The sequence below is a fragment of the Hemitrygon akajei genome, chromosome 9, assembly GCF_048418815.1.
Source record: "Hemitrygon akajei chromosome 9, sHemAka1.3, whole genome shotgun sequence".
NCBI lineage: Eukaryota > Metazoa > Chordata > Chondrichthyes > Myliobatiformes > Dasyatidae > Hemitrygon > Hemitrygon akajei.
Window position 1 is genome coordinate 141,845,342 of NC_133132.1, and position 27,296 is coordinate 141,872,637.

Consider the following 27,296-nt stretch of genomic DNA (forward strand, 5'->3'; position numbering starts at 1 on the left):
TGAAATTCAATGTCAAAATAAATACTAATGCTATCAGCATATAATTTTGGTTTTTACAGTAAACTGGAAAGGGGTAGAACTGATGTAATCTGTTATCAGATTGAATGTTATTCCTTTTTTGCACTATTTGTTATGTAATTTATGGTCCTTTTTATGTCCACAATTTTATCACCTTTATTTTCTTGCTTCAAATTGGGTTTTACTCTGTTAAAGGAATACCATACAAACATATTCAGCATTTTCCTGCAAAATTTTCCAGGCTTTGATCTTACAATAAATTACTGGTAATGGCACAATATGAAAAGCAGTTCTTTATTGTACATGGGCAGAACAGCCTGCGTATATGAGGGGTGATTGATAAGTTCGTGGCCTAAGGTAGAAGGAGTCAACTTTAGAAAACCTAGCACATTTATTTTTCAACATAGTCCACTCCTACATTTACACACTTAGTCCAGTGGTCATGGAGCATACGGATCTTGAACCTCCAGAAAATGTCCACAGCAGGGGTGATTAATAAGTTTGTGGCCTACAGTAGAAGGAGATGAGTTATACAGTTCTTGGTACATGCACGTGCAGGTCAACTCTTTGAATGATTATGCAGAAAGTTTGAAGTTAATAACTCATCGGGGTGATAAGTTTATGGCCTAAGGTAGAAGGAGATGAATTATTAACTTCAAACTTTCTGCATAATCACTTAGAGTTGACCTGCATGTGCATGTACTAACAGCTGTATAACTTATCTCCTTCTACCGTAAGCCACAAACTTGTCAATCACCCATCCATGGACACTTTCAAGATCCGTATGCTCCACGATTGCTGGACTAAGTATGTAAATGTAGGAGGGGACTATATTGAAAAATAAATGTGCTAGGTTTCCTAAAATTGACTCCTTCTACCACATGCCACGAACATATCAATCACTCCTTGTAAAAATTGGCCCTTCCCAGGCCTCAGACAGCTCACTGATTGTGGACAATGTGACTCTGCTTTGGAAGCTACCTTAAGAGGATTCAATAGAGTAAAATTTATATATGCAAAGCATAGGTATCACTTGAAACATTAGAATCACAATAATAAGATGGCACAATAAATGCAAAATTTATGTTACTGTATTTGGAGATGTCTCATGATAAGTCATTGTGAAACTGAGACAATGGTTAAATGTCATGAAATCTAATCAATCATTAATTAATTTCAATTAATTACATTAAACTGCATTTTTATTCTTGATAATAACATTTTTGGACAAGATACATGCTTGTAGAAACACTAGGGTCATTGGATTTCATAAATATTAAATGCTTAAACAGTTTTATTAAATCTCAAAGTGGATAAATTGTAAAGGTATTCTCATTCAGTAAATGGTTAGGTTGTAACAATTAAGGAAATAGTACCAGTACAGAATAGAAAGGATCAGTGCATGGGTTGGTGATACAAGAAAGATGATCCTTTAGATTGACCTAACAAACTAACCTAATTGATCATAATACCTCAGCACTACGTAACAGATTTCAGTATGATGAGCACTTAAGTATAATAAATATGATATTTTGATTTAAATAAATAGTTATATATTCTTCAGACACGTAATTTTTACCCTTCATATCACAATTTTGGTTAAAAGCATAGGGATACTGCACTGCTAGCAGGCCGCTGCAGAAACATGCAGAGAACGTAAAGAATTACTTTTTAACTTGTATCGTATGCACCTTATTATTTAATTTATTTGCGGCAATATTACTTTGTGTGTTATGTGTGTGAGTTATAGGTGAGTTATCCGCACCTTGGTCCGGAAAAACGTTATGTCATTTGATGGTATGCAAGAGTATGGTTGAATGGGCGATCGAACAGAAATTAAATAAAGATTGTTAAATGGCAAGGAGCTTTAGGAGGAAGCCTACAAATCTTCGATGAGGCATCTTGAAATACACTCATAAATCTATCTTAATTAATCCCCTTTGTTCCAGTATTGATCCGAGAACTAGGCAAAATTGACACTGCAATTTCTGTTTTCGCAGGTCATTACTGGCGAAACATTTCTTTACTACTAGCTTGCTTTACCCGGTGGAATTCAGACTATTTTCTTTTCAACAAACCTTTTAATCATAAAATACGTGAATGGTGACCTTGAGAAAATAATATAACGAAAGCATCCACCCTCCTTCCATTTCCAATGAAAAGGACAAATATGAAACAGGCACAACCAAAACCTGGCGGCGGGCATGTGTAAAGATTACGCAAGACCTCTTTATGGGCAGGGCTAAATTGAAACCTCTTATAGTTTTTCTTCCCTGAGATGAAATTCTGGCAACGTTTTCTCCTCGCAAGAACGGTGCTAATGGCTTCCAGCGTTATGAAAGAGGGCGCCTGCAGCGGAAGAACCGAAGCAATCAAAGTTTCAGGTATCCTTGTTTAACTTCGCTCCGTCTCGAATAGTTTCCGATCGTTTTGCTTTTGTTCCGAAAGCAACTGGTGTGCCTGGAACGGGCAGGCTAATGATCGCGACGTTTGCCTTGGAGGAGGACGAGCTTCGCAGCAGCTCCGCCCGGCGGCTCGAGCGTCTCCCGCCCGGAGCTCGCGTTGACGTCCCGCCGCCGCCCTCCCGCTTGGGCGGGCCCGCCGGGCAAGCCGGCAGAGTGGGCGCCGCCAGTCTTCCTCAGAGCTCACCGAGTGCTGGGGGCACTCTGCACCCAGGCGGCGTCCATGCCCCCCCAAAAAAATACAGTCGACGTTTCGGGTTGGAGACGGTTCGGCGGGACTTTTAAGTCTGTCTCCAACCCTGCCGGAAGGTCTCAGCCCGAAACGTTCGACTGTACTTTTCTTTTCCATAAGATGTACGTTCGACTGTACTTTTACATAAGATGTTTCCATAAACCGAGTTCCTCCAGTGGTTTGTGTGTGTTTTCCTTGGAATTCCAGCATCTGCAGATTTTCTCCTGTTTGTGATTGGATCTGTACGCGAGTTGTGTAGTTCTGTCCGAGGTTAGGTGTAAGCACTTACTTTTTTCATTCTGGAGTTCGTATTTGCTCAATTTTAGAATAAAGTTCGATATTGGTGACAGTCGTAGGGTTAGAAATTAAACACATAATGCAGATTGATGTTTACAACGCTTTACTCTTGAATTGCTGGGACTTAGTTGAAGTAGCATTACCCATTAGAAGTGTTCAATGGTACTCTTCAAACATAACCATAGTGCGATGCCTTCACTGGCGAAGATGACTGTCATTCAAAATCCGCTGCACAATAGCCTATTTTTCTTTTAAATTTCGTTTATTTTTATTATTTTATTTCACCTTTCGCCTTCCTTGGGTTATACTTCAAAATTCTCAACATGAAATCAGCAACACTTCTACCTACTGAATTTAGAGTTCTATAACTCGGAAGCAGGTCCTTCGGCCCAACTCATTCATACTGACCAAAAGCTGCCTATCTACCTTAATCCCATTTGACCCCTTAAACCTTTCCTAACCATGTACCTGACCGAATATCTTTTAAAACTGTTAATTTTTCCTGCCTCCACCACTTCTTCAGGTAATTAGTTCCATATTCTCACCATCCTCTCTGTGGGAAAATCTTGCCCGTCAGATTCTTTCAAAAAAGAATCTATGGGTCTCATAATTTTATAAATCATTATAAAATCACTACTTGGCCTCCTTCACTTAGGGAAAACAGGCCCAGCCTCTTGAAACTCTGTATCCCCAGTCCAGGCAACATTCTTGTGGATCTTTACTGTTCCCTCTCTAGCTTAATTGCATCCTTCATATAGTGAGGTGATCAGAACTGCACATACTACTCCAGGGGTGACCAAACCAACTTTCTACATCTGTAAAATGGAAGCCCAAATCCTGCATTCAGAGCCTTGGTTGATAAAGGCAAGTGTACCATATGCTTTCTTTGTCACTCTACCTGTGTCACCACTTTTATGGAATTATGTACTTGTATCTCAGGGTCGCACAGTTCAGTAACACTCACTTTGTATGGACTAGCCTGGTTAATTTTCCAAAATGCATCCTTTCACATTTCCTGAGTTAAATTCCATCAGCCACCCATTGCCATTTTTCCCCAGTAGATATACATCTTGCTGTTTTTGCTCTTTTCCCCTCTTGTGTTCTGAAACTAATTAGATTGTACCTTTTAGTCCTTTCAATCACGAGTTGCAAGCTACACGATAATTTGGAGATGCCTGTGTAACCTTGTATTGACATTGCTAGATTTTTACTGGCACAAAAATAAATGTTTGAAGTCAGCAACTTCAGTAGGTCTCATATAAGAGGTCAACAAATCTGGGGTTTAATTATTTTAAAATGATTTTTCTATTTTTGCATTCAGTAGGTTCAATAGGTACATTTAATGTCAGAGAAATATATACAATATACATCCTGAAATTCTTATTCTTCACAAACATACACGAAAACAGAGCAGTGCCCCAAAGAATGAATGACAGTTAAATGTTGGAACCCCAAACCCCTCCCCCCCAACTACCTTCTCCCAGCAGCAAAGCAACAGCCCCCCCAACCAGCAAAAAGCATTGGCGCCCCCCACCGAGCACTCAAGTGTGCAGCAAAGCATCAATAAAGACACAGACTTGCAGTACCCTGAAGACATACCACAGGCTCTCTCTCTCCCTAATAAGAGAAAAAGAGATGTTCCTGTTTCACAGTGAGAGGAGAGACATATCAAAACAACTTGCTAATTTATGATGTTAAAAGTCTGTTGTGTCGCTTATTCTGAGCTCATTGAAAAAGACTAGTTGATTTCTGAATTACATTAAGTCTTGACATTCTTATCATAGGCAAACACAGAAATGGTGCAGAAATAGCCATTGTGGGCAACTAGGCCCCTGCTGACCATCAACTTCCTATTTATAATAATCCTATTTATGAGCACTTGGCCCATTGCCTGCTATGTCTTGGCGAATCAAATTCTTCTCTGAAAACTTACTATAACTATAAATTCTCTGCTACTGCTATTCCTTTGGGATTGCAGATTTTATCACCATCTGGGTGAAGAAATTAATCCTTGGATCTTCTTTGAACCTCTTGCTCACCTTAAACCAATGATGCCTGCTTTTACACATCTCTCTTATGATGGTTTGTTGCCTCCCAGGTGCCAGGGTCAGAGACATCTTGGAGCAAATCCACAGCTTTCGTAAGTGGGAAGGTGAGCAGTCAGAGGTCGTGGTCCATGTCAGTATCAACGACTTGGGTGGAAGGGGTGAGGAGGTCCTGCAAAGTGAGTTCAGGAAGCTAGATGCTAAATTAAAGTACAGGGCCCTCCAGGGTTGTGATCTCAGGACTGCTACCTAAACCATGTGCTAGTGAAGCCAGAAATAGGAAGATCATGTAGTTTGCTAAGGAGATGAAGCAGGAGTGAGGGCTTCAGATATTTGGATCGTTGAGCTCTCTTCCAGGGAAGGTGGACCTGCACAGAAGGAATGGTTTGCACCTCAAGTCAAGTCACTTTTTATTGTCATTTCGACCATAACTGCTGGTATAGTACATAGTAAAAATAAGACAACGTTTTTCAGGACCATGGTGTTACATGACACAGTACAAAAGCTAGACTGAGCTATGTAGAAAACAACACAGAAAAAAACTACACTAGACTACTGACCTACTTAGGACTGCATAAAGTGCACAAAACAGTGCAGGTATTATAATAAACAAGCCAGTAGGGCAGTAAGGTGTCAGTCCAGGCTCTGGGTATTGAGGAGTCTGATAGCTTGGGGGAAGAAACTGTTACATAGTCTGGTCGTGAGAGCCCAAATGCCTTTTCCCAGATGGCAGGAGGGAGAAGAGTTTGTATGATGGGTGCGTGGGGTCCTTCATAATGCTGTTTGCTTTGCGGATGCAGCATGTAGTGTAAATGTCTGTAATGGCGGGAAGAGAGATCCCGATGATCTTCTCACCTGACTTCACTATCCACTGAGGGGTCATGCAATCCAAGATGGTGAAATTTCTGAACCAGGCAGTGATGCAGTTGCTCAGGATACTCTCAATACAACCCTTGTAGAATGTGATGAGGATGGGGGGCGAGAGATGGACTCTCCTCAGCCTTTGCAGAAAGTAGAGACGCTGCTGGGCTTTCTTTGCTTATAGAGCTGGTGTTGAGGGACCAGGTGAGATTCTCCGCCAGGTGAACACCAAGAAATTTGGTGCTCTTAACAGTCTCTACCGGGGAGCCGTCGATGTTCAGCGGGGAGTGGTCATTCCCCACCTGAACTGGAGGGGGCTAATATCCTAGCAGGAAGGTTTGCCAATGCTAAATTGGGGAGGGAGTGGTTTAAACTAGAGTTGCGGGGGGATGGGAGCCAGAGTGATAGTGGAGTGGTTGTAGCCTACATACTAAGTCAGGAATCAAAAGATGGAGCATGGATGGACTAGTTCTGAGCTCTGTATATTTCAATGCAGGGATTATTGTAGGAAAGACGGATGAGCTTAGGGCATGGATCAGCGTGTGGAATTTTGAGGTTATTGCCTTGATTGCAGGAGGGGCAGGACTGGCAGTTCAATGTACAGGGGTACCATTATTTTTGATGTGATAAGAGCGGGGGGGGGGAGTAAAGGGAGAGTGGTAGCATTACTAGACGGAGAAAATGTCATGGCAGTACTCAGTCAGGACCAACTGGAGAGCTCGTCTAGTGAGGCTTTATGGGTAAAACTGAGGAATAAGAAAGGTATGACCACATTATAGAGATTATATTATAGACCACCCAACAGTCTGCAGGATTTAGAGGTGCAAATTTGTAGAGAGAACGTAGACTTGCAAGAAGCACAAAATTATGAGGGGTATCTATAGAGTAAATGCAAGTAGGTTTTTTTCACTTAGGTTAGGTGAGACTACAACTAGAGGTCATAGTTTAAGGATGAAAGGTGAAATAATTAAGGGGAACATGAGGGGAAACTTCACTCAGGGTGGTGAGAATGTGGAATGAGCAAGTAGTGGATGTGATTTCAATTTCAATGTTTCAGAGAACTTTGGATAGGTACATGGGTGGGTGGGGTATGGAGGGCAGCTCAATAGGATTAGGCAGTTGAATTAGTTCAGTGTGACAAGATGGGTTGAAGGACCTGTTTCTGTGCTGTAGTTTTCTATGACTGTATGACTCTAAACGTAAGGTTGTTATAGTAGGGAATTTTAACTTTCCACATATTGTCTGTAAAAGAGCTGGATGGGAAAGAGTTTGTCAAATGCATTCAGGAAAGTTTTCTTAAGCGGTACATAGAAGTCCCAACTAGAGATATTGCGATACTCGATCTCTTACCAGTGAATGAGACAGGGCAGATGGCATCTAGTGATCATAATGCTGTTAGTTTCAAGGTAATTATGGAAAAGAACAGGGCTGGTCTTCAGGTTGAGATTCTAAATTGGAGAAAGGTCAACTACGATGGTATCAGAAAGGATTTCGCAAGTGTGGACTAGGACAGGTTGTTTTCTGATAAAGGTATACTTGGTAAGGGGAAAAGTTCAAAAGTGAAATATAGAAAGTACAAGGTTCCTGTTAAGAATAAAAGGCAAAGATAACAGGTTTAGGAGACCTTAGTTTTCTAAAGATATTAAGGCCCTGGTTAAGAAAAAGAAGGTGGTGCAGGCAGGCAGGAACAAATGAGGTACTTGGTGAATATAAGAAGTGCAAAATAACGCTTATGAAGGAAATCAGGAGGGCTAAAAAGACATGAGGTTGCTCCGGCAGACAAGGTGAAGGATAATACCCCTGAAAATGGTGCCACAGGTCATAAAGAAAACTTTTGGCAGATTGGCCTTCACAAGTCAGTGAGTACAGGAGTTGAGATGTTATGTTGAGAATATAAAACACTTTGATGAGATGTAATTTGGAGTATTGTGTGAAGTTTGGTTGCGTACCTGCAGGAAAGTTGTGGATAAGATTGAAAGAGTACAGTGAAATTTATAAGGATGTTGCTGGGACTTGAGGACCTGAGTTATAGTGTAACGTTGAATAGGTTAGGACTTTATTCCCTAGCATGTAGAAGACTGAGTGGAGATGTGATAGAGATATCCAAAATTATGAGCGCAAGTGGTGGATGCAGGGTCGATTTCAACATGTAAGAGAAATTTGGGTAGGTGGGAGAGGTATGGAGTGTGATGGTCTGGGTGCAGATTGATGGGGCTAGGTAGATTAATGGTTCAGCATGGACTAGATGGGCTGGAGGGCCTGTTTCTGTGCTGTAGTATTTTATGACTTCTTGTTTTTCAGTCATTAAGTCGAGTCCGATTCTTCATGACCTCATGAATCATGGGGTCCATAGGGTTTCCATGGCAAGATACGGAAGTAGGTTGCCAGGCCTTTGTTCTGTGCAGATACGGTACTGCTACTGCCTAGGTTGGGACCCGACTGGGTCCCCATTCCCTTTTAACAAGCCACTCCATTGTATGCAGTATCCCAGTGAATCTCCTCTACATCCTCACCAGTACAATCTCAGTCCTTTTGTACAGTGATCATCTGTGACTTAGACAATATTTTACTCAGTTTTTTTTAACCATAGCCTCCCTGCTCTTGTAATCTGTGCTCAGGCTACTAAAGGAAAATACCATACCTTTGTTCTCCAGCTTTTATCAACTTGTACAGACACTTATAAGGATACTTGGATAGGTTGCAATGGCAAGCGTTTAAAGATCACATGGATGAACTACAACGATTGTTCATCCCAGTTTGGCAAAATAATAAACCAGGGAAGGTAGTGCACCCGTGGCTGACAAGGGAAATTAGGGATAGTATCAAGTCCAAAGAAGAAACATATAAATTAGCCAGAAAAAGCGGCACACCTGAGGACTGGGAGAAATTCAGAGTCCAGCAGAGGAGGACAAAAGGCTTAATTAGGAAAGGGAAAAAAGATTATGAGAGAAAGCTGGCAGGGAACATAAAAACTGACTGTAAAAGCTTTTATAGATATGTGAAAAGAAAAAAATTGGTCAAGACAAATGTAGGTCCCTTACAGTCAGAAACAGGTGAATTGATCATAGGGAACAAGGACATGGCAGACCAATTGAATAACTACTTTGCTTCTATCTTCACTAAAGAGGACATAAATAATCTTCCAGAAATAGTAAGGGACCGAGGGTCTAGTGAGATGGAGGAACTGAGGGAAATACATGTTAGTAGGAAAGTGGTGTTAGGTAAATTGAAGGGATTAAAGGCAGATAAATCCCCAGGGCCAGATGGTCTGCATCCCAGAGTGCTTAAGGAAGTAGCCCAAGAAATAGTGGATGCATTAGTGATAATTTTTCAAAACTCCTTAGATTCTGGATTAGTTCCTGAGGATTGGAGAGTAGCTAATGTAACCCCACTTTTTCAAAAAGGAGGGAGAGAGAAACCGGGGAATTATAGACTGGTTAGTCTGACATCGGTGGTGGGGAAAATGCTAGAGTCGGTTATCAAAGATGTGATAACAGCACATTTGGAAAGAGGTGAACTCATCGGACAAAGTCAGCATAGATTTGTGAAAGGAAAATAATGTCTGACGAATCTTATAGAATTTTTCTGAATATGTAACTAGTAGAGTGGATGGGGAGAACCAGTGGATGTGGTATATTTAGATTTTCAAAAGGCTTTTGACAAGGTCCCACACAGGAGATTAGTGTGCAAACTTAAAACACATGGTACTGGGGGTATGGTATTGATGTGGATAGAGAATTGGTTGGCAGACAGGAAGCAAAGAGTGGGAGTAAACGGGACCTTTTCAGAATGGCAGGCAGTGACTAGTGGGGTACCGCAAGGCTCGGTGCTGGGACCCCAGTTGTTTACAATATATATTAATGATTTAGACGAGGGAATTAAATGCAGCATCTCCAAGTTTGCAGATGACACGAAGCTGGGTGGTGGTGTTAGCTGTGAGGAGGATGCTAAGAGGATGCAGGGTGACTTGGATAGGTTAGGTGAGTGGGCAAATTCATGGCAGATGCAGTTTAATGTGGATAAATGTGAGGTTATCCACTTTGGTTGCAAGAACAGGAAAGCAGATTATTATCTGAACGGTGGCCGATTAGGAAAAGGGGAGATGCAGCAAGACCTGTGTGTCATTGTACACCAGTCATTGAAGGTGGGCATGCAGGTACAGCAGGCGGTGAAAAAGGCAAATGGTATGTTGACATTCATTGCAAAAGGATTTGAGCACAGGAACAGGGAGGTTCTACTGCAGTTGTACAAAGCCTTGGTGAGACCGCACCTAGAGTATTGTGTGCAGTTTTGGTCCCCTAATCTGAGGAAAGACATTCTTGCCATAGAGGGAGTACAAAGAAGGTTCACCAGATTGATTCCTGGGATGGCAGGACTTTCATATGAAGAAAGACTGGATCGACTAGGCTTATACTCACTGGAATTTAGAAGATTGAGGGGGGATCTTATTGAAACGTATAAAATTCTAAAGGGATTGGACAGGCTAGATGCAGGAAGATTGTTTCCGATGTTGGGGAAGTCCAGAACAAGGGGTCACAGTTTAAGGATAAAGGGGAAGCCTTTTAGGATGGAGATGAGGAAAAACTTCTTCACACAGAGAGTGGTGAATCTGTGGAATTCTCTGCCACAGGAAACAGTTGAGGCCAGTTCATTGGCTATATTTAAGAGGAAGTTAGATATGGCCCTTGTGGCTAAAGGGATCGGGGGTATGGAGAGAAAGCAGGTACGGGGTTCTGAGTTGGATGATCAGCCATGATCATACTGAATGGCGGTGCAGGCTCGAAGGGCCGAATGGCCTACTCCTGCACCTATTTTCTATGTTTCTATGACTGTACAAATTAATGTTTGAAGTCAATGAGCTTTGATCTGGTGTTAGGAAGATTATTAGTTTAGTATTCATTAAAATAAGGCGACAGTTCTCGCCAGCAAGCTGCAATTCTACTGTGTATGTTATTCAACTCTGGGGTGTTTCTTTTCAAGGTCCTGTTTTATACAAAGTCCAATTTCCAATTATCTCAGTAATTCAATGTCTTTGTTTCCCTACATTAGATCAAGCACAGCAGTTTGTCTCCTGTAACAAATTATTTTCCAGGTGGGTGTGGTGGGAGGGGAAGGGTTGCAGATGTAGAAAATGAAAGCTCGAGGTGAAACTTGTGTCAAAAAGCATGTGATAAGTTCTGAAATAATTTTTATAACATAATTATGCACAATATGATATGATATTTCCAATGAAATTCCTATGGATATTTATTGGAATATTTATTAAATGTACCACTGCTGCTGTGAAGTACACTTTGTGTCAATGAAACTCTTGAAATTAAAATTAAGCATGATCTCTTGCCTTTTAATTCATATTTTCTTGGGCAATTTTGCTTCAATATTATATGAAAGCAAACAAAATGAATGTATTATGTGCTGCGTACACTAACATTTTAATGTATTTTAATTTCTAAGAGAATAGCTTGTTCTTGTAATAAAAAAGTATTTTTTGTAAAATATATGTTTAAATTGTTAAATATTTTGACAATTGGAGTATTTTTCTGCCTTGCATATATTATTAACATTAATTATATATTTTGATATGATTTTTATCTACATATGACCCCAATTAACTTTTGGAAATTGCAAATACAAACGTTTGTAATTATCACAAGGCTAATATATTAGCTATATTGCAGATGATGTTGAAACATAATGGGTGCAAACAGAAATATTTCTGATGAAATTTACTTCCACTCTGCAACTAACATTATATAAATATACAAATATGAAACATTTGGAATATAACAACTTCATAGTATATTTTCCTGACTTTGAACATGAGGGGGAAAGTTTAAATGTTTGCCGAGTCTAAAACAAAAAAAAAGTGAACGAAATAACAGAATATTACGTTCAGTGATCAAAGTACAGTATTGATCAGAGGCAGGTTTTCACAGAACACCTTGTGCAACACAGGAACAGGCCCTGTAACCCGCAATGTCTGTGAGGACTGTGATCCCCAAATAAACTAATCCCATCTGCCTGTATATGACCCACGTTCCTCCTTCCTCCATTGCCTGTACATCTGTGTGCCAGTTTAAATGCTTGTTAAATGTTACTACAGGTTTCCCCCGCAATCCGAAGGTAGAGCGTTCCTGTGAAACTGTTTGTAATCCGAAATGTCGTAAAGTGAAGAAGCAATTACCATTAATTTATATGGGAAAATTTTTTGAGCTTTCCCAGACCCAAAAAAATAACCTACCAAATCATACCAAATAACACATAAAACCTAAAATAACACTAACATATAGTAAAAGCAGGAATGATATAATAAATTTACACCCTATATAAAGTAGAAATATTGTAGGTACGGTATAGTTTCACTTATCAAACTCGGGAAGGCAGCGAACCAAAATCGATTTGGGGGGAAAAAAAATCGGCACATATACACATACGTACGCACGTACACGCATGCACAAACAACTGCCTGCACAAGGCTTCACGGTCATTGTAGTTTTTCTTGGGGTAAACACTTGTATAAAGTGGGTGTCTTTTTTTCGTAAAAGCGAAAATCCTCTTTGGTTAGCGAAAACAAGTACTAATGTAAGTCTTTCGTAACAGCGAGCTGTCGTAAATCGAACATTTGAAAAGCGGGGGGCACCTATATTTGTTAAATGTTTCCACCACCTCTCCTAGCAACATGTTCCATGCACACTGTTTTTAAAAAAAAACTTGCCTTGCACATCCCTTTTAAACTTTCTCTTCTCTCCTTAAGGCCACGCCCTCTAGTATTTGGCATTTCTGCCATAAGACCACAGACATAGGATGAGAATTAGGCCATTCAGCCCGTTGGGTCTGCTCTGCCATTTCATCATTGCTAATTTATTATCCCGCTCAATTCATTCTCCTTCCTTTCCCCCATAACCTTTGATGCCCTGACTAAGCAAGAGCCTATCAACCTCTGCTTGAAATATACTCAATGATTTGGCCTCCATAGCTGTATGTGGAAATGAATTCCACAAATTGACTATCCCTCAGCTAAAGAAATACCTCCACATCTTTGTTCTATCTGAACGTCCCTAGAATCCCCAACTATAGGAAATATCCTCTCCACATCCATGCTATTTAGACCTTTCAATATTTGATAGGTTTTAAGGAGATTTCTCCCTCCCTTATTCTTCCATACTCCAGCAAGTTAAGGCCTAGAGGCCCTCATACGTTAACCTTTCATTCCCGGTATCATTCTTCTGAACTTTCTCTGGGCCCCCTCTAATGTAGCATACTTTCTTAGATTAGGGGCCCCAAACTGCTCACAATACCCCAAGTGGGGTCTGACCAATGCCTTATAAAACCTCGGCATTACATCCTTGCTCTTATATTCTAGTCTTCTTGAGATGAATATTAACATTGTGTAACGTTGTTGGGTGTACTTAAGGCAGAGCTTGATAGGTTCTTGTTTGGACATGGCATTAAAGGTTTGGTTATGGGGAGAAAGCTGGGGCGTGTGACTGAGGGGGAAAAAAAAGGATCAGCTATGATTGACTGGTGGAGCTGACTCGATGGGCCAAATGGCCTAATTCTACGCCTGTGTCTTCTGGTAACCCAGGTTAATTAAGCCCAAAGATGTAATGTTAGAAAGCTCCACCTGTGGAGGGATGAAAACGAGGTTTACCAATTTTTTTTTTACAAAATCAGAACTTGGGGTGGGGGGGGGGAGAAGCTCTGCAAGAATGAGGCATGACTGACGCAGGCATGGACAAGCGAGAAAAATGCAGCAAAATATTAGAAACTAAAGATATAAACTGTTAAAAGTGGAATTAGTAGTGAGGATCTCTCCTACTTACTTGAAGTCAAGTCAAGTCAAGTCACTTTTTATTGGCATGTCGACCATAACTGCTGGTGCAGTACACAGTTAAAAACGAGAAAAAGTTTTTCAGGACCATGGTGCTACATGAAACAGTACAAAAACTACACTGAACTACATGAAACAACATAAAAAAAAAACTACACTAGACTACAGACCTACCCAGGTAAAGTTCACAAAACAGTGCAGGCATTACAATAAATAATAATGAAATGTTTCATAACGTAGAGGAATTAAGTTAATTTGGATGTATAAGTTTACTTTCATTTGAAGGATCTGAATTTGATTTGCTGCAAGAACTGTTTATTTTTGCAAAGACTTTGATTAGTTACTGAATGAAATTTACTTTATGTAAGAGTTGTGATGTTGGAGAATTGTCATGAAAGGAGTTAAGCTGTATAGTATATATAATTTTTGATTTGGAATTGGTAGACATACTGGCTGGAGCTGAAACCAAAGTTAACCATAATACTTAAAGAATTGGAAATCAATTGGTTTTCTAACTAACTAGGGATAAATAACAAGAAAAAGTTGGTCTTTAAATTGGGAATAACACTATATCTAATTAGAGAAATTGGTGTAATAAAGGCAATTCTAATGAATTTCATGGATTCTACCTAAAAAGAAATTTGTTTTTTGTTTAATATCTGAGATTTGGTACCTAAACACAATGTTGGAATTTTGAATTGTTCTTACTCATGTAAATATTTTGTATATATTGCTTTTTTTATAAACAGAACTTGCCTTTAGAAGTGTATATTTTTTATTCACTGCCTCCTTCTGATACCTAGAGTTTCTGATGGCCTACTAGCACCTAGTGTAGCACTATGTAATTTGATTTTCTCATACAGACTGCCGCGGCCAGTCACACAAGAGAAAACCAGCACTACAAGGATATTACAATTGCATTTGCCTTCCTTGCCACTGACTCAACCTGCAAGTTAACCTTTAGAGAAGGGGTTTCCAACCTGGGATTCACAGACCATTTTGCATAATAGTATTGGTCCATGGCATAAAAACGGTTGGGAACTCTTTTCCTTTATTGCATTATTCCTTCTACCAAAGTGCATGACCATACATTTCCCTACACTATATTCCATTCTCGCAAGCTGTCCAAGTCTTTCTGTGACTCGTTACTTCCCCAACACTACTTGCCCTTCCATCTGTATTCACATTGTCTGCAAACCTGGCCACAAAACCGTCAATTTCATCATCCGAATTTTGACATATAACATGAATAGAAGAGGTTCCAACACCAACCTCTGCAGAATACTACTAGTCATCAGCAGCCAACCAGAAATGGCTCCCTTTATTTCCACTTTTTGCCTCCTGCCAGTAGGACAATCTTTTATCCATGCTAATATCTTCCCTGTAATACCATGGGCTCTTGTTAAGCAGCCTCATGTGCAGCACCTTGTCAAAGGCCTACTGAAAATCCAAGTGAAGAAGTCCACTGATACTCCTTTGTCTATCCTGCCTGTTAATTCTTCAAAGAATTTCAACAGATTTGTCAGGCAAGTTTCCCCCTGGAGGAAACTGTGCTGACTTTGGCATATTTTATTATATATCTCCAAGTACCCTGAAACCTCAACCTTAATAATCGACTGCAAATCTTTCCAAACACTGATGACTGGCTAACTGGCCTGTAATTTCCTTTCTTCTGCCTTTCTCCCTTCTTAAAGAGTCTAGTGACGTTCACAATTTTCCAGTCCTTTGGAACCATTCCAGAATATAGTGACTCCTTGAGCGATCATTACTAATGCTCTCCAATCTCTTCAGCTACCACTTTCAAAACACTGGGGTGTTGTCCTTGTAGTCCAGGTGACTTATCCACTTTCAGACATTTGAGCTTCTCAAGTACATTCTCCTATTTCCCTGTAATTACAATTCTGCCCACTGACATGCTTCAATTTCTGGCATACTGCTAGTGCCTTCCACAGCAAAGATTGATGCAAATACTTATTGTGTTCATCTGCCATTTCTTTGTCTCCCATTACTTCTTCAGTGTCATTTTCCAGCAATCTAATCTCCACTGTCACTTCTGTTTTACTCTTCATAATCTGGAAAAACTTTTCATATCTTTTATATTATTAGCTTGGTTACCTTTATATTTGATCTCTTCTTATGGCTTTTTTTAGTTGCCTTCTATTGGTTTTTAAAATCTTCACAATCCTCTAACTTCCACTAAGTTTTGCTCTAATATATGTCTTTCCTTTTATGCTTTCTTTGACTCCTCTCATCCTCCCTTAGAAAACTTGTTAATCTTTGGGATGTATCTATCCTGCACCTTCAGAATTGCCCCCATAAATTCCAGCCGTTGCTGTTCTGCTGTCTCTGCTAGTGACCCCTTCCAGTCAATTTTGGCCAGCTTCTTCATTCCTCTGCAACTCCCCTTACTCCACGGTAATACTGATACATCTGACTTTATCTGCTCCCTCTCAAACTGCAGGGTGGATTCTACCATATTATGATCTCTGCCTCCTAAGGGTCCCTTTGTTTTAATCTCCCTAATCAAATCTGGTTCATTTCACAACTCCTGATCCAGAATTACCTTTCCCCTAGTGGGCTCAACCACAAACTGCTCTAAAAAACCATCTCATAGGCATTCTACAAATTCCTTCTCTTGGGATCCAGCACCAACCTTATCTTCCCCAATCTACTGCATATTGAAATCCCCCATGACTACCCTAACATTTCCCTTCTAGCATGCCTTGTCTATCTCCTGTTGTAGTATGTATCCCACATCCTAGCTACTGTGTGGAAGCCTGTATATAACTACGGGCCTGCATTTCACCATGGTGGGGGGGGGGGGGGGTGGAGATGCCTCTATGCCTCTCATAATTTTATAAACTGCTGTCAGATTGCATCTCTACTTCTGAAGCTGTAGAGGAAACAATTAAGTTTGTCCAACCTCTCCTTATAAATAATGCTCTCTAATCAAGGCAATATCCTGGTGAACCTGTTCTGTGTCCTCAGTGAATTTGTCTTTTGCTGACTCATTCAGTTGGTTTAGTCCAGTATTGCCTTCCCAGGGTGCTCCTCATATCCTTAGGGCATCCTTGCAAGCTGTACTCACAAACACATTACTAAAATAATGTAGGCGACATCCACTGCCTTAACTTCATCAAAAGGATCAATCAAATCTGTAAGACTTGCATAAGGCTAACCAAATGAGCCTATGCTTTTCCAAATGTGAGAAAGTCCTCAGAATCCTCTCAATAGCTTCCTTATCACTGATGTTGGGTTCACTGCCCTATAATTTGCCAGATTATCCCTATTGCTGTTCATAAGCAACGGATTCCTCCTTGTCCTCCAGGACCTTACCGGCAGATAGAGAGAATGCAAAGATGTTTGTAAAGTCCCCCTGCAATCTCCTCTATTACCTCTTCCAATAACCTAGGATAGATCCAATTAAATATTGGAGATTTTATGTATTTAATCTTATTCAAGAGACCCAGTGGCACTTCCTCTTTGCGATATCAGCATGTCCTTGAATATTATCATACCCCATGCTGATTTCACTATCCACCACCTCTTTTACCTTGGTGTGCACCAATGCAAAGTACCGTAGATTTCGCACTACAGAGCGCACCTGATTAAAAGCCGCTGGCTCTAATTTTAGAAATAAAATCAATTTTGTACTTGTACAAGCCGCACAGGATTTTAGGCCGCACCGGATTTTCGGCCGCAGGTGTCCCACATTGTAATATGAGATATTTACACAGAAAGATATTACACGTGAGGATTTTTTAACTTTTAATTAAATCCATATGGTAACATAAACAAATACATATTGCAAATGCTTTTTTTCGAACCGTGCCTGTAACGCGGCTACTTTTAAATATACGTTGCGTATACTTTTTTACTGAACAACATTCCAATATCTCCTAACGACTGGTAAAAAATATATATACTGCAGCCTACCAGGAAAAGTTATTGATCGCCTTTAACTTAAAAGCAGCGTTTTGGCTCCGCCGCTCGCCCCCCGCCTTCCCGTTTATCGCAAACCGGTATTTCCCACAAGACGCGGCGAAACCGGGTGTGACGTCATAGCATCCCGGGATGTAGTACAGAAAACAAATATAGTTAAAACACTTCTAACTTTAACTAACAAATGAATTACTAAGCGAAAATATTATAAACTAAATAACTGCCATAAAGGCAGCACAATGCTTTTCTTCGAGTGTTTTCCATGTTGATGAGGGTGAGTACAAATGACTGATTTACAATAATTTAATTGTGAAAGTGCGCTTGATTTATCGTACAATTTCATTGGACCTCTGTGAACTACTCATCAATTTTATTGGTCTACTGTTACGAGGCAAAATGTTTTTGGCGGCATAAAAAAAAAATCATGCATTAGCCGCACCGTAGTAAAGGCAGCAGTGTTCAAAGCTGTTCAAAATGTGGGAAAAAAGTAGCGGCTTATAATCCGACATCTACGGTACTCATTTAGTGCCTTGCCCACTTCCTCCTTTGTCTTTGACTGGTCCTACACTCCTCCCCATTGCTGTTGTGTGTGTGTGTGTGTGTGTGTGTGTGTGTGTGTGTGTGTGTGTGTGTGTGTGTGTGTGTGTGTGTGTGTGTGTGTGTGTGTGTGTGTGTGTGTGTGTGTGTGTGTGTGTTACAGAGACAGAGGTTTAGGGTGGGAATTTTAGCATTCTTATCTTAGCAGCACAGTCACAAATGGAGAAAAATAAATCAGAGATGTTAACTAGTGCTTGAGCCCAACAGGTGTCCCAAAATGTCTTTTTAACATTGAGCCTGGAATCAATTGGGTTAAGAACACCATGGGGACGGGCAGTGGGGGTGAGGGGATGCTGTATTGGGGATTAGACGTACAATTGGATGTTAGTGGGTTGCGTCTAGGATTGCTGTGGTGAAGAGCGGGATGGGGGTTCACAATACTATAAAAGGCCAGAAAGACTTCAGCAGTGAGATTGGAGATGATACAAGTGGTTGATGTTGGGAATGAACACCAAGGAAAATACTTGCCTGCAAGGAGGACATTGACTTGTATGTTCTGTTGGTGGAAGAAGCATGTCTGGTGTCAGCGTAGAAGCAAATCAGGTGTCGTGCATTTCATTTAGATAAAATCTAAAATAATTTGTTTATTTGGATTTATGTAGAGTATGGAGAAAACATTAGAGAAAACGTGTAGTTGGTCTTATGGCTTCAGCCAGAAGTGATGGTTGACTGCAGAACTGCAATCTTTCGTACCGTCAACGTACAGGGTACAATTAACAGGGAAAATATCTGTAGAACTCTGTCATTGGATTGATAACTGTGCTTGAGTTCTAAGAGTCTCTTTGTGTTAAAGCCATAGTCTGCTTGATCAGTAATCCGTATACAACAGAAGGCTTTGTGGTATTGTTGATTACATTGGTGATTGGGAAGGGGAGGACCAGGGAGCTGATTGTTCATCTGAATTTGCTTGTATGTGAGGAGGAAGCACAGATTACAGTAATTTACTAATCTCTTCACAGTTATTTACCAGTGTAAATGTTACTAGTTTGTGCAGAGTGTATTAGTTTTAATGGCACTTATGTAGCACATATTGTTCAGTGCAGTGGGCCTGCAGGTTAAGTTGGAGTTCATGGTGCTGTTGATTTGGAGGGGGTGGGGTGGGTGTTTGTCAGTCAGCACTTTGAAGCACCACTGCATCCACTGAAGTACCTGTAGGGCCTGTGAAGGTTTTGTTTATTTTGCAGCTTTTAACAGGAGCACATGAGGCATAATTGCCATTTGGACTTGGTGGCAATATATTCCCCTAACACAAAATATCAGTAGTTTAAGGTTATTTTTCATGGGAATATGGAATTTTACTGATAATTTCTGTTCTACTGTGACTAATACTTAACAAAAGAGCAGCAAATGAAATATAGAAATGGGTATCTAGTGCACCTTGTTTTAATTTATTTCTATTTAAATTTCTACATTCAGGAAACTTGAGACGTCAGCTGTAATGTGTAATAAAATATACATGAAGGATTGTCTACGTCATCACACAGAGAACTGCACTGAAGGCTTGAATCATTCCCTTGAGGCCTTTATTACTGTTTAGTATTCAATTCACATTGTGCTTTGTGCAGTGGCATGAAGCGCAATAGAATGAAGATTTACCCACAGGATTGCAGTAGGCTGATCACAGATACTGTTCTCCAGGGTTTGCCTTGGCAACAGGAAGGTTGCCGGGATACAGTGCTATTTGAAGAGTGCTATTTGCGCAGCAAGATCATGCTTGTCAGTGGGAATGCTTTGGGTCTCGATTATAGATCACTTCACTTCCACGTAGAGTTAAACATTCAGATTGTTTAGGTTTTTCTGGGAACTTACAGTCATATTGCTTCCAGAATCGAGCAGAAGTACCAGCAGCTTGGTTTTATCTCAGACTGAGCGTATCAGTTAGTAATTTATCTTTGTTAGAGAGATGCAACCTGTAATGAGCATGTCTTTTTGCCGCAGTGCGCCTTACAATGACTCTCAAAATGCTGGCTGCACTGAAACAGAAAATAAGACTATAATACAGTGCCTTGAAAAAGTATTCAGCCCCAACCCTTTGTTCACGTAAATACGAGGATTACAACCAGGGATTTTGGTCAATTTAATTGAGAATTTTTATTTGTGAGTTACGTGCTCCTTTTTTTCACAGTAGAGCCAAATATATATATATATATATATATATATATATATATATATATAGAAAACTGTAGAGCATGGAAGAATTTAAATTGAAATATCAGCAGTTCAGAAGTATTCATTCCCCTTTGCTCAGTACTCAGTTGAACCACCTCTCACAGCTATTACAGCCAGTAGTCTTTTTGGATAACTCTCTATTAGCTTTGCACAACGTGATGGAGCAAGATTTGTCCATTCCTCAAGTGTGTCAGGTTAGTTGGGGAGCAGTGTTGGACTGCAATTTTGAGGTCTTACTGTTGGGTACATTTCTCAGACATTAAATTGTACCTTTGAACATTTGAGATGTCGATTGAGTTAAAGTCTGGGCCATTCAAGGACACCAATTTTCTTCATTTGAAGCTTCTTCATGTTTGCCCTGGCAGTGTGCTTTGGATCGTCTTCCTGAAAGATGAACTTTCTTCCTAGTTTAAACTTTCCTGCAGAGACCAGCAGGTTTTTATCCAGGATCTCTCTGTATTTAACAACATTCATTTCCCCATCAATCTTGACCAGATTTCCAGTTTCTGCTGCTGAAAAGCATCCCCATAACATGATGCTATCTCCACCATACTTTACAGTCGGGATGGTGTTACCTGGCTGATGCGCAGTATTAGATTTATGTCACATGTACAGCTTAGTGTTGAGGCCAAGAAGTTTCACTTTCATCGGACCACAAGACCGTCTTCTACATCTGTACAGTATCTTCTAAGTGATGCTTTGCAAAGTCCTTATGGGCAAAGATATGTTCTTTTTAGCTGGGCTTCTTCCTTGCCATTCTTCCATAAAAACCCTTTTTGTGCAAGGCCTTACAGATTGTGGAGCCATGAACTTTTGTAGATTAGCTCAAAATCCTACTTCAATATATTCAATATAGAAAATGCAACAGTAAAATGTGAAAATATTTTTCTGAAAACACAAAATGCTGGCAGAACTCAGCAGGCCAGACAGTATCTATGGGAGGAGGTAGTGACGACATTTCGGGCCGAAACCTTGTCACTACCTCCTCCCATAGATGCTGTCTGGCCTGCTGAGTTCTACCAGCATTTCGTGTTTTTATTTATTTCCAGCATCTGCAGATTCACTCGTGTTGCCTTTAAGTATTTTACTGAATTGTTTTTCAAGTCATTGTAGTGAGTATTTAGTGTATCTGTTTCCCTGACATAAACAAATAATCAAAACTGTCTGCATTCCTTAGTGTTTGCTTGGGACATAGATCGAGATAGGAATTAATTATTAAGGTTTTAGACTTTAAATAAAATTCATGCTAAGTTTAAATATTACTGAATTATTGTCAAGTTTAGTTCTCATTAAATCCAATTTCACTGATGTTATTGAGGTTTTTTTAAGATAATTTGCAAAACCTGTTAGGTAAGGTTTCAATAATATACTAAGAATGTAAGCATACGGCACCAGCCTTATGAATCACCTTTACCTGTTTCCTTGAATTGCACAAATAATCAACGTTTGTCTACAGAAGTTTTGTTTAAGTTCCAGTCAGATGATAAAAAATTAATAAAATGTGTATTAATGTCTCATTTTGCACGCCACATCCCTGAGGAGACAGTTCTTCTGCATGATCAGGCATTATTTAAGGAAGTTAGGTTTAAGCCGAATAGCCACTGTGGGAGCGGTCATTGTGTGAGTAGGCAGTTCAGGCTTCAGTGAGGAGAGGCAGAGACTGTAGGTAGATTTTTTTTGTTTAATTTTTTTTAAACTTTATTTCTGAGTGTACAGTTAAAGCAGTGTGGATGCCATGCAGAATAGTAGAATGTTCCTCTTGTGGGATGTGGTCTGCTATTTTCATACTCCATAGATAAGAAAAAATCCATTCAAATTTGTAGATAAGAGTCAGGAAATTAGAAAGCCTTTATTCAAATTATATAGCACCAAGCGAAGCTTCCAAAACTTACCATAATTATTCCAAAGGGACACAGTGAACAATTGCATATACATTCTGTGACCACTAGGAAACATACTAAACTTGTATGAAATATAAGCAGACAATTAATTGTTAACTGCAGCGAAAAATAATAATTAAACAATCTAATTCATTAGAGAGCAGAGAAAATTTACAAGGATGTTGCTGGGTGTGGAGGAAAGGTTGAATAAGGTTGAAAGGTTGAATAGGTTAGGACTTTCTTCCCTAGAGCACAGAAGAACGAGAGGAGATTTGATAGAGTACACAAAATTATGCGGGGTTACAGATGGGGTAAATGCAAGCAGGCTTTTTCCGCTGAGGTTGGGCGAGGTCACGGGTAATATCTTCACTCAGAGGGTGGTGAGAATGTGGAATGAGCTGCTTGCAGAAGTGGTGGATGCGGGTTCAATTTGAACATTTATGAGGAATTTAGATAGGTACATCAACGGGAGGGGTATGGAGGGCTATGGATCTAGGCAGATTAATAGTTTGGCACGGACTAGACAGGTCGAAGTGCCTGTTTCTGTGCTGTGGTGTCCTATGACTGTATGACTCCTGAGTTTATAAAATGTACCTCATCTGTGATCAGGATGCATTCATGTTGTCGCTAGGTCCAAATGGCAATTATGCCAGGTGTGCCCATTTAAAAACTGCAAAATAAACAAAACCTTCACTGGTGACATACTTCAATCGACACAGTGGTGCTTCCATGTGCTGTAGTTTGTACCAGGTTTCCAGCACCTAGGTTTGCAACACACGGGAGGACAAAGGTTAATGTTGTGTTCTTGGGATAACTGTGTTTCAACTTGAGCAGATATCTTTAGGTACAGAAGGAGTATGTACTTATTTTCTGAACTGGAATTTCAAAAGTACACAGTAGGTTTCCAGTGGAGGATCCTTGCTGTCTATTTGCTGCAGGATCCTCCTACAATATATGAAAACTACAGTGGAACTGTCAGGTCAGCAGAAAAGATCATTGGCTGCAGTCTACCATCACTGCAGGACTTGAACGTGTCCAGGACAAAGAATCATTGTGGATAATACATGCCCTGAAAAACTGCCTTTTACAAAATCTCTTTTCTGGGAAGTGCTGTAGGGCTATTAAAACAAAACATTCATGCCATCTTGAAAGTTTCTTCCCCCAAGACAGTTAATCTGATCAACTGTTCTAGTTAGCCCTCCCTACACACACAACTTCTCTATCTACTACCTCAGTCACTGCACCAAACTCTTTAAAACATTTTTATAATGCTATTTACACTGTGAATACATGCTGATATTTATGCACATTTTATTGCCTACTCATACTTTAACCTTTAGCTTTACTTTTTATATAATTCTTTACTCTTCATAATTGTTGAATGTTGTTTTTTGTTGCAAGTTGAACCCTGATCAACACACCATTGCAAATTCCTAATACATGTCGTAAATGTATGTTGTGAATATAGTTAATCCCTGAACCTTCTGTGCAGAATGGAAGGACTACTGTTTTTCATTAAAAGTTACAGATACTTCCCCAACTTGTACTTTCTAATTTAGACTTTTGTTTAAAAAAGGCTGCCTTTACTAATACTATTAATGCCACACATGTGTTGTGTATTTAATATTTCAGTAATATTTGAGTAATCTTGTGTGTGTATATGTGTGTCTGTATGTATATTTATGTATTTATGTTGATTAAGCATTCTTGTTCATTTAAATAATTCATTATGGATCATTTATATAAATATGTGAATTGCATGCTTTATCACAATACCATGTGATATGTGTGCACCTTGCTTAAAGTGTTATGACCCCAGCCCCCTCCTTTGTGAGAATCGCGAGAGAGAGAGAGAGAGAGAGAGAGCAGCCTTATGGTTTGGAATGTGGGCTGGCCTCTCAGCCAGACAAAAGCCATGGACATAGCCATTGTCTTGGGAGACACCTTTGTGGAATAAGGGACTGGACTACGTGCAAACCCTCAGGGCAACGTGGGCTGGGTGATGGGGGAAAGATTGCCTCACCCCCACCCTGATTGACATCTACAACCCTGCCAGTCCAGATAAAAGGTGGGCTGCCGAGGCGGGCCTCAGACGCACCAAGGAGACACACGAAGAAGACACGATAGCGCTTTCCGTCAGAGAGGGAAGCCATTTTGAAGGAAGCCACGTGCGTTAGATTCCGGATCGGGAGTCTGTGGCTGAAACCAAAGGAAAACCATTTTAACTAACAACTGGGATTTTCTTCGTAAAGACGATGGGCAAGTGTTCCTTCTTTCTCACCACTCACTCTCTCTCCAATACGTGAAATGCCAGCGGTTCCCAAACGGAAAGCCTGAAAATTTATGAGTGACTTTTATATTCCATTGGACTCAGTATTCCCCTAGACAACGATAGAGCTTATTTCTGATTGATTATTACTATACCTGTGCTTTAGATTGAGTTTTGATGATGTATATGATCTGAATGTTTTGTATTAACCATACGTTTGTGCCCCTTTATAAATAAAAACGTTTGAAAATAGTATCATCAGACTTCAGCGGACCTCTCTATCTTTGCTGGTAAGTCACCCGGTTACTGGGAACGTAACAAAAGTAAAAGACTCACATTTTGGACCCACGTCTTCTTTTGAATTAGTTAAATGTTTTGAAGTTACAAATGTAAGTGGTGATGAGGTATTTTTAAAATGAATGCAAGATGGCTACCGACCTGTTGAAGAGCAGTGAGATGTTCAGGTTAAGAGACGCGCAACAAGGAGTGGCAGAGCATGTGCAGAGACTGTTGAATTAAATAAAAAAGACAGTAAACAGAAGAATTCACAGGTTCATAAAGAGTGAGTACCAGGTATTAATAATTGTGAAAAAAAAGCAGAAATAGCTGGCTACATTGGAAAGATGGATGCATTTGATTCCTCAGCAGATAACTGGCTCACGTATCTGAGCTAATTCAACAGCATTTTGTAGCAAATGAAATAGCCAATGAAAAACGGGTACTAGTTTTGCTGTGTGCATTGGGTTTAAAGGCATACAGTATGCTTCGAAGTTTAACTGTTTCCACCAAGCCAGCAGAAATGAGCTTTGCTGCTGTTGTGCAAGTAATGCGGCAACATTTAGAATCAAAGCCATTATTGACTGGAGAACACTTCAGGTTTCATAAGTGGAATCAAAAAGAAGGGAATTCCATTTCACCATACATGGCTGAATTGAAGAGATTACCTGAGCGTTGTCAGTTCAGCAGTAGGGTTGATGATGCACTAAGAGATCGTTATTTTGTGGAATCTTACAGGAAAGCATTCAAGAATGGCTCCTAACTGTAGAACAACTAACATTTAAAAGAGAAATTGAAATTGCTGTATCAACGGAAACAACAGATAGAGACTCAATTGAATTGCAGTCAGCAATGAAAGTGAGCATGAGCAAAATTGCAATGTCTAAACAGAAACTGGCCTGGCTGAGCAAATTGTGTTGTTATTGTGCTAGAGACTCATATACTCCAGACCAATGCAGATTTAAAGGTGAAACTTGTAGAAAATGCAACAGAGTAGGACAAATACAAAGAATATGTCATACTCAAACTAAATGGACTGCACAGTGAAGAGAAAAAGTTAAAATGTCATGTTGCAGTTTCAGAACGAGTACTGAATCTGCAAGCTGTTGATGAAAAAGAAGTGGGTAGCCTTAAGATTTACAGTGTGAAAACTAACAATAGACAAACAATATGACATATGCCAGAAGTGAATGGCAAATCAATTGAATTGGATACTGGCTTGGCTGTTTCAGTCATTCCACAAAATGAGTTTGAGCAGCATTTCAAAGATACTGGACTGAAGCCTGTAGATATCCAACTAAAAACTTATACTGGAGAAAAGATACCTCATGCGGGAATGATATTCGTGACAGTGTAATGCAACAACCAGCAAGCCACATTGGGCTTGTATGTGTAAAAACAGGAGGGCCAGCACTGTGGGGGTGTGATCAGCTGAGACAACTGTAACTTGATTGGAGATCCAACTTGCCATTTGCATGCTGCATTCCTGCAATGAAGCCAACTGGAAGCGAATTAAGAAAGGTTCTGGATGATGCCACAACTGTCTCCATGCCGAACACCAGGGATCTCTGTTCAACAGAGGACAAACAGATCTTGGGTGCCAACCTCTGTGCCTCTGGTTGGAAAGCATATTGGACCAAGGAGGACCACGCTGCCAAAAGGAATTGTAAAGGTAACAAAAGCAGTGGTCTGTCTATAACAGTTTTTGTAGGTAAAGTATTTGAAGAAGCATCTGATATGTTAATCATCTTGCCACACTTTCAAAATGTGGTTATGTTTTAAGCTGGAAGAAAGTTCAAGGAGCTTCAGGAAAGTTACAAACATTCAGCTTTTGTTAATATATAAAAAGAACAGAATCTACTCTGTGTGCATTAAGGTAATTGCATGAACTTCAAGTGGGAGACAAAAAACTGCTTGTTAAAGTAGATGCAAAGAACAAAGTCCAGCTGGATGAACGGAAGGCCAAAAAGAAAGGAGTCAATGGAAAAACAAAACAAAGGGTTCGTCAGATAATGTTGTGGAAGAGGAAACCAGGACGAGAGGTCAGATCATAAAGGAAGCAATGGAAGGATTAAGAAGAGAATACTTAGTGAACAAATGCACTGATCAACCCAGGATTCCTAAAGATTTGTAAAGAGGTAGCGGTAAAGATTTTGGAGGCATTAACAATGATCTCTTAAAAAATTATTGGACTCTGGCATGGTGGAATATTGCAGATGTTACTCCACCCTTTAAGAAAGGAGGAAGGCAGCAGAAAGGAAATTATAGACCAGTTAGCCTGACAGTAGTTGGGAAGATGTGAAGAATCAATTGTTAAGGATGAGATGATGGAGTACTTGATGACACAGGACAAGATAGGACAAAGTCAGCATGGTTTCCTTAAGGGAAAATCTTGCCTGACAAAATTGTTGGAATTC

The 27,296-nt window shown here is 40.0% G+C and overlaps 1 protein-coding gene across 3 annotated transcripts in view; it reads left to right on the forward strand.

The window, feature by feature from the left end:
• The first annotated feature begins 2,241 nt into the window (after positions 1 to 2,241).
• msraa (methionine sulfoxide reductase Aa) overlaps positions 2,242 to 27,296 on the forward strand; it is a 312,445-nt gene continuing 287,390 nt past the window's right edge. For 2 of the 3 annotated variants that reach the window (XM_073057154.1, XM_073057155.1), the window contains exon 1: positions 2,242 to 2,402. In XM_073057154.1, coding sequence (XP_072913255.1) covers positions 2,297 to 2,402 — 106 coding nt within the window. In that variant the 5' untranslated portion in view covers positions 2,242 to 2,296. Of the gene's footprint in view, positions 2,403 to 26,502; positions 26,552 to 27,296 lie in introns of those variants that run through there. The other variant, XM_073057157.1, reaches the window with a different exon arrangement.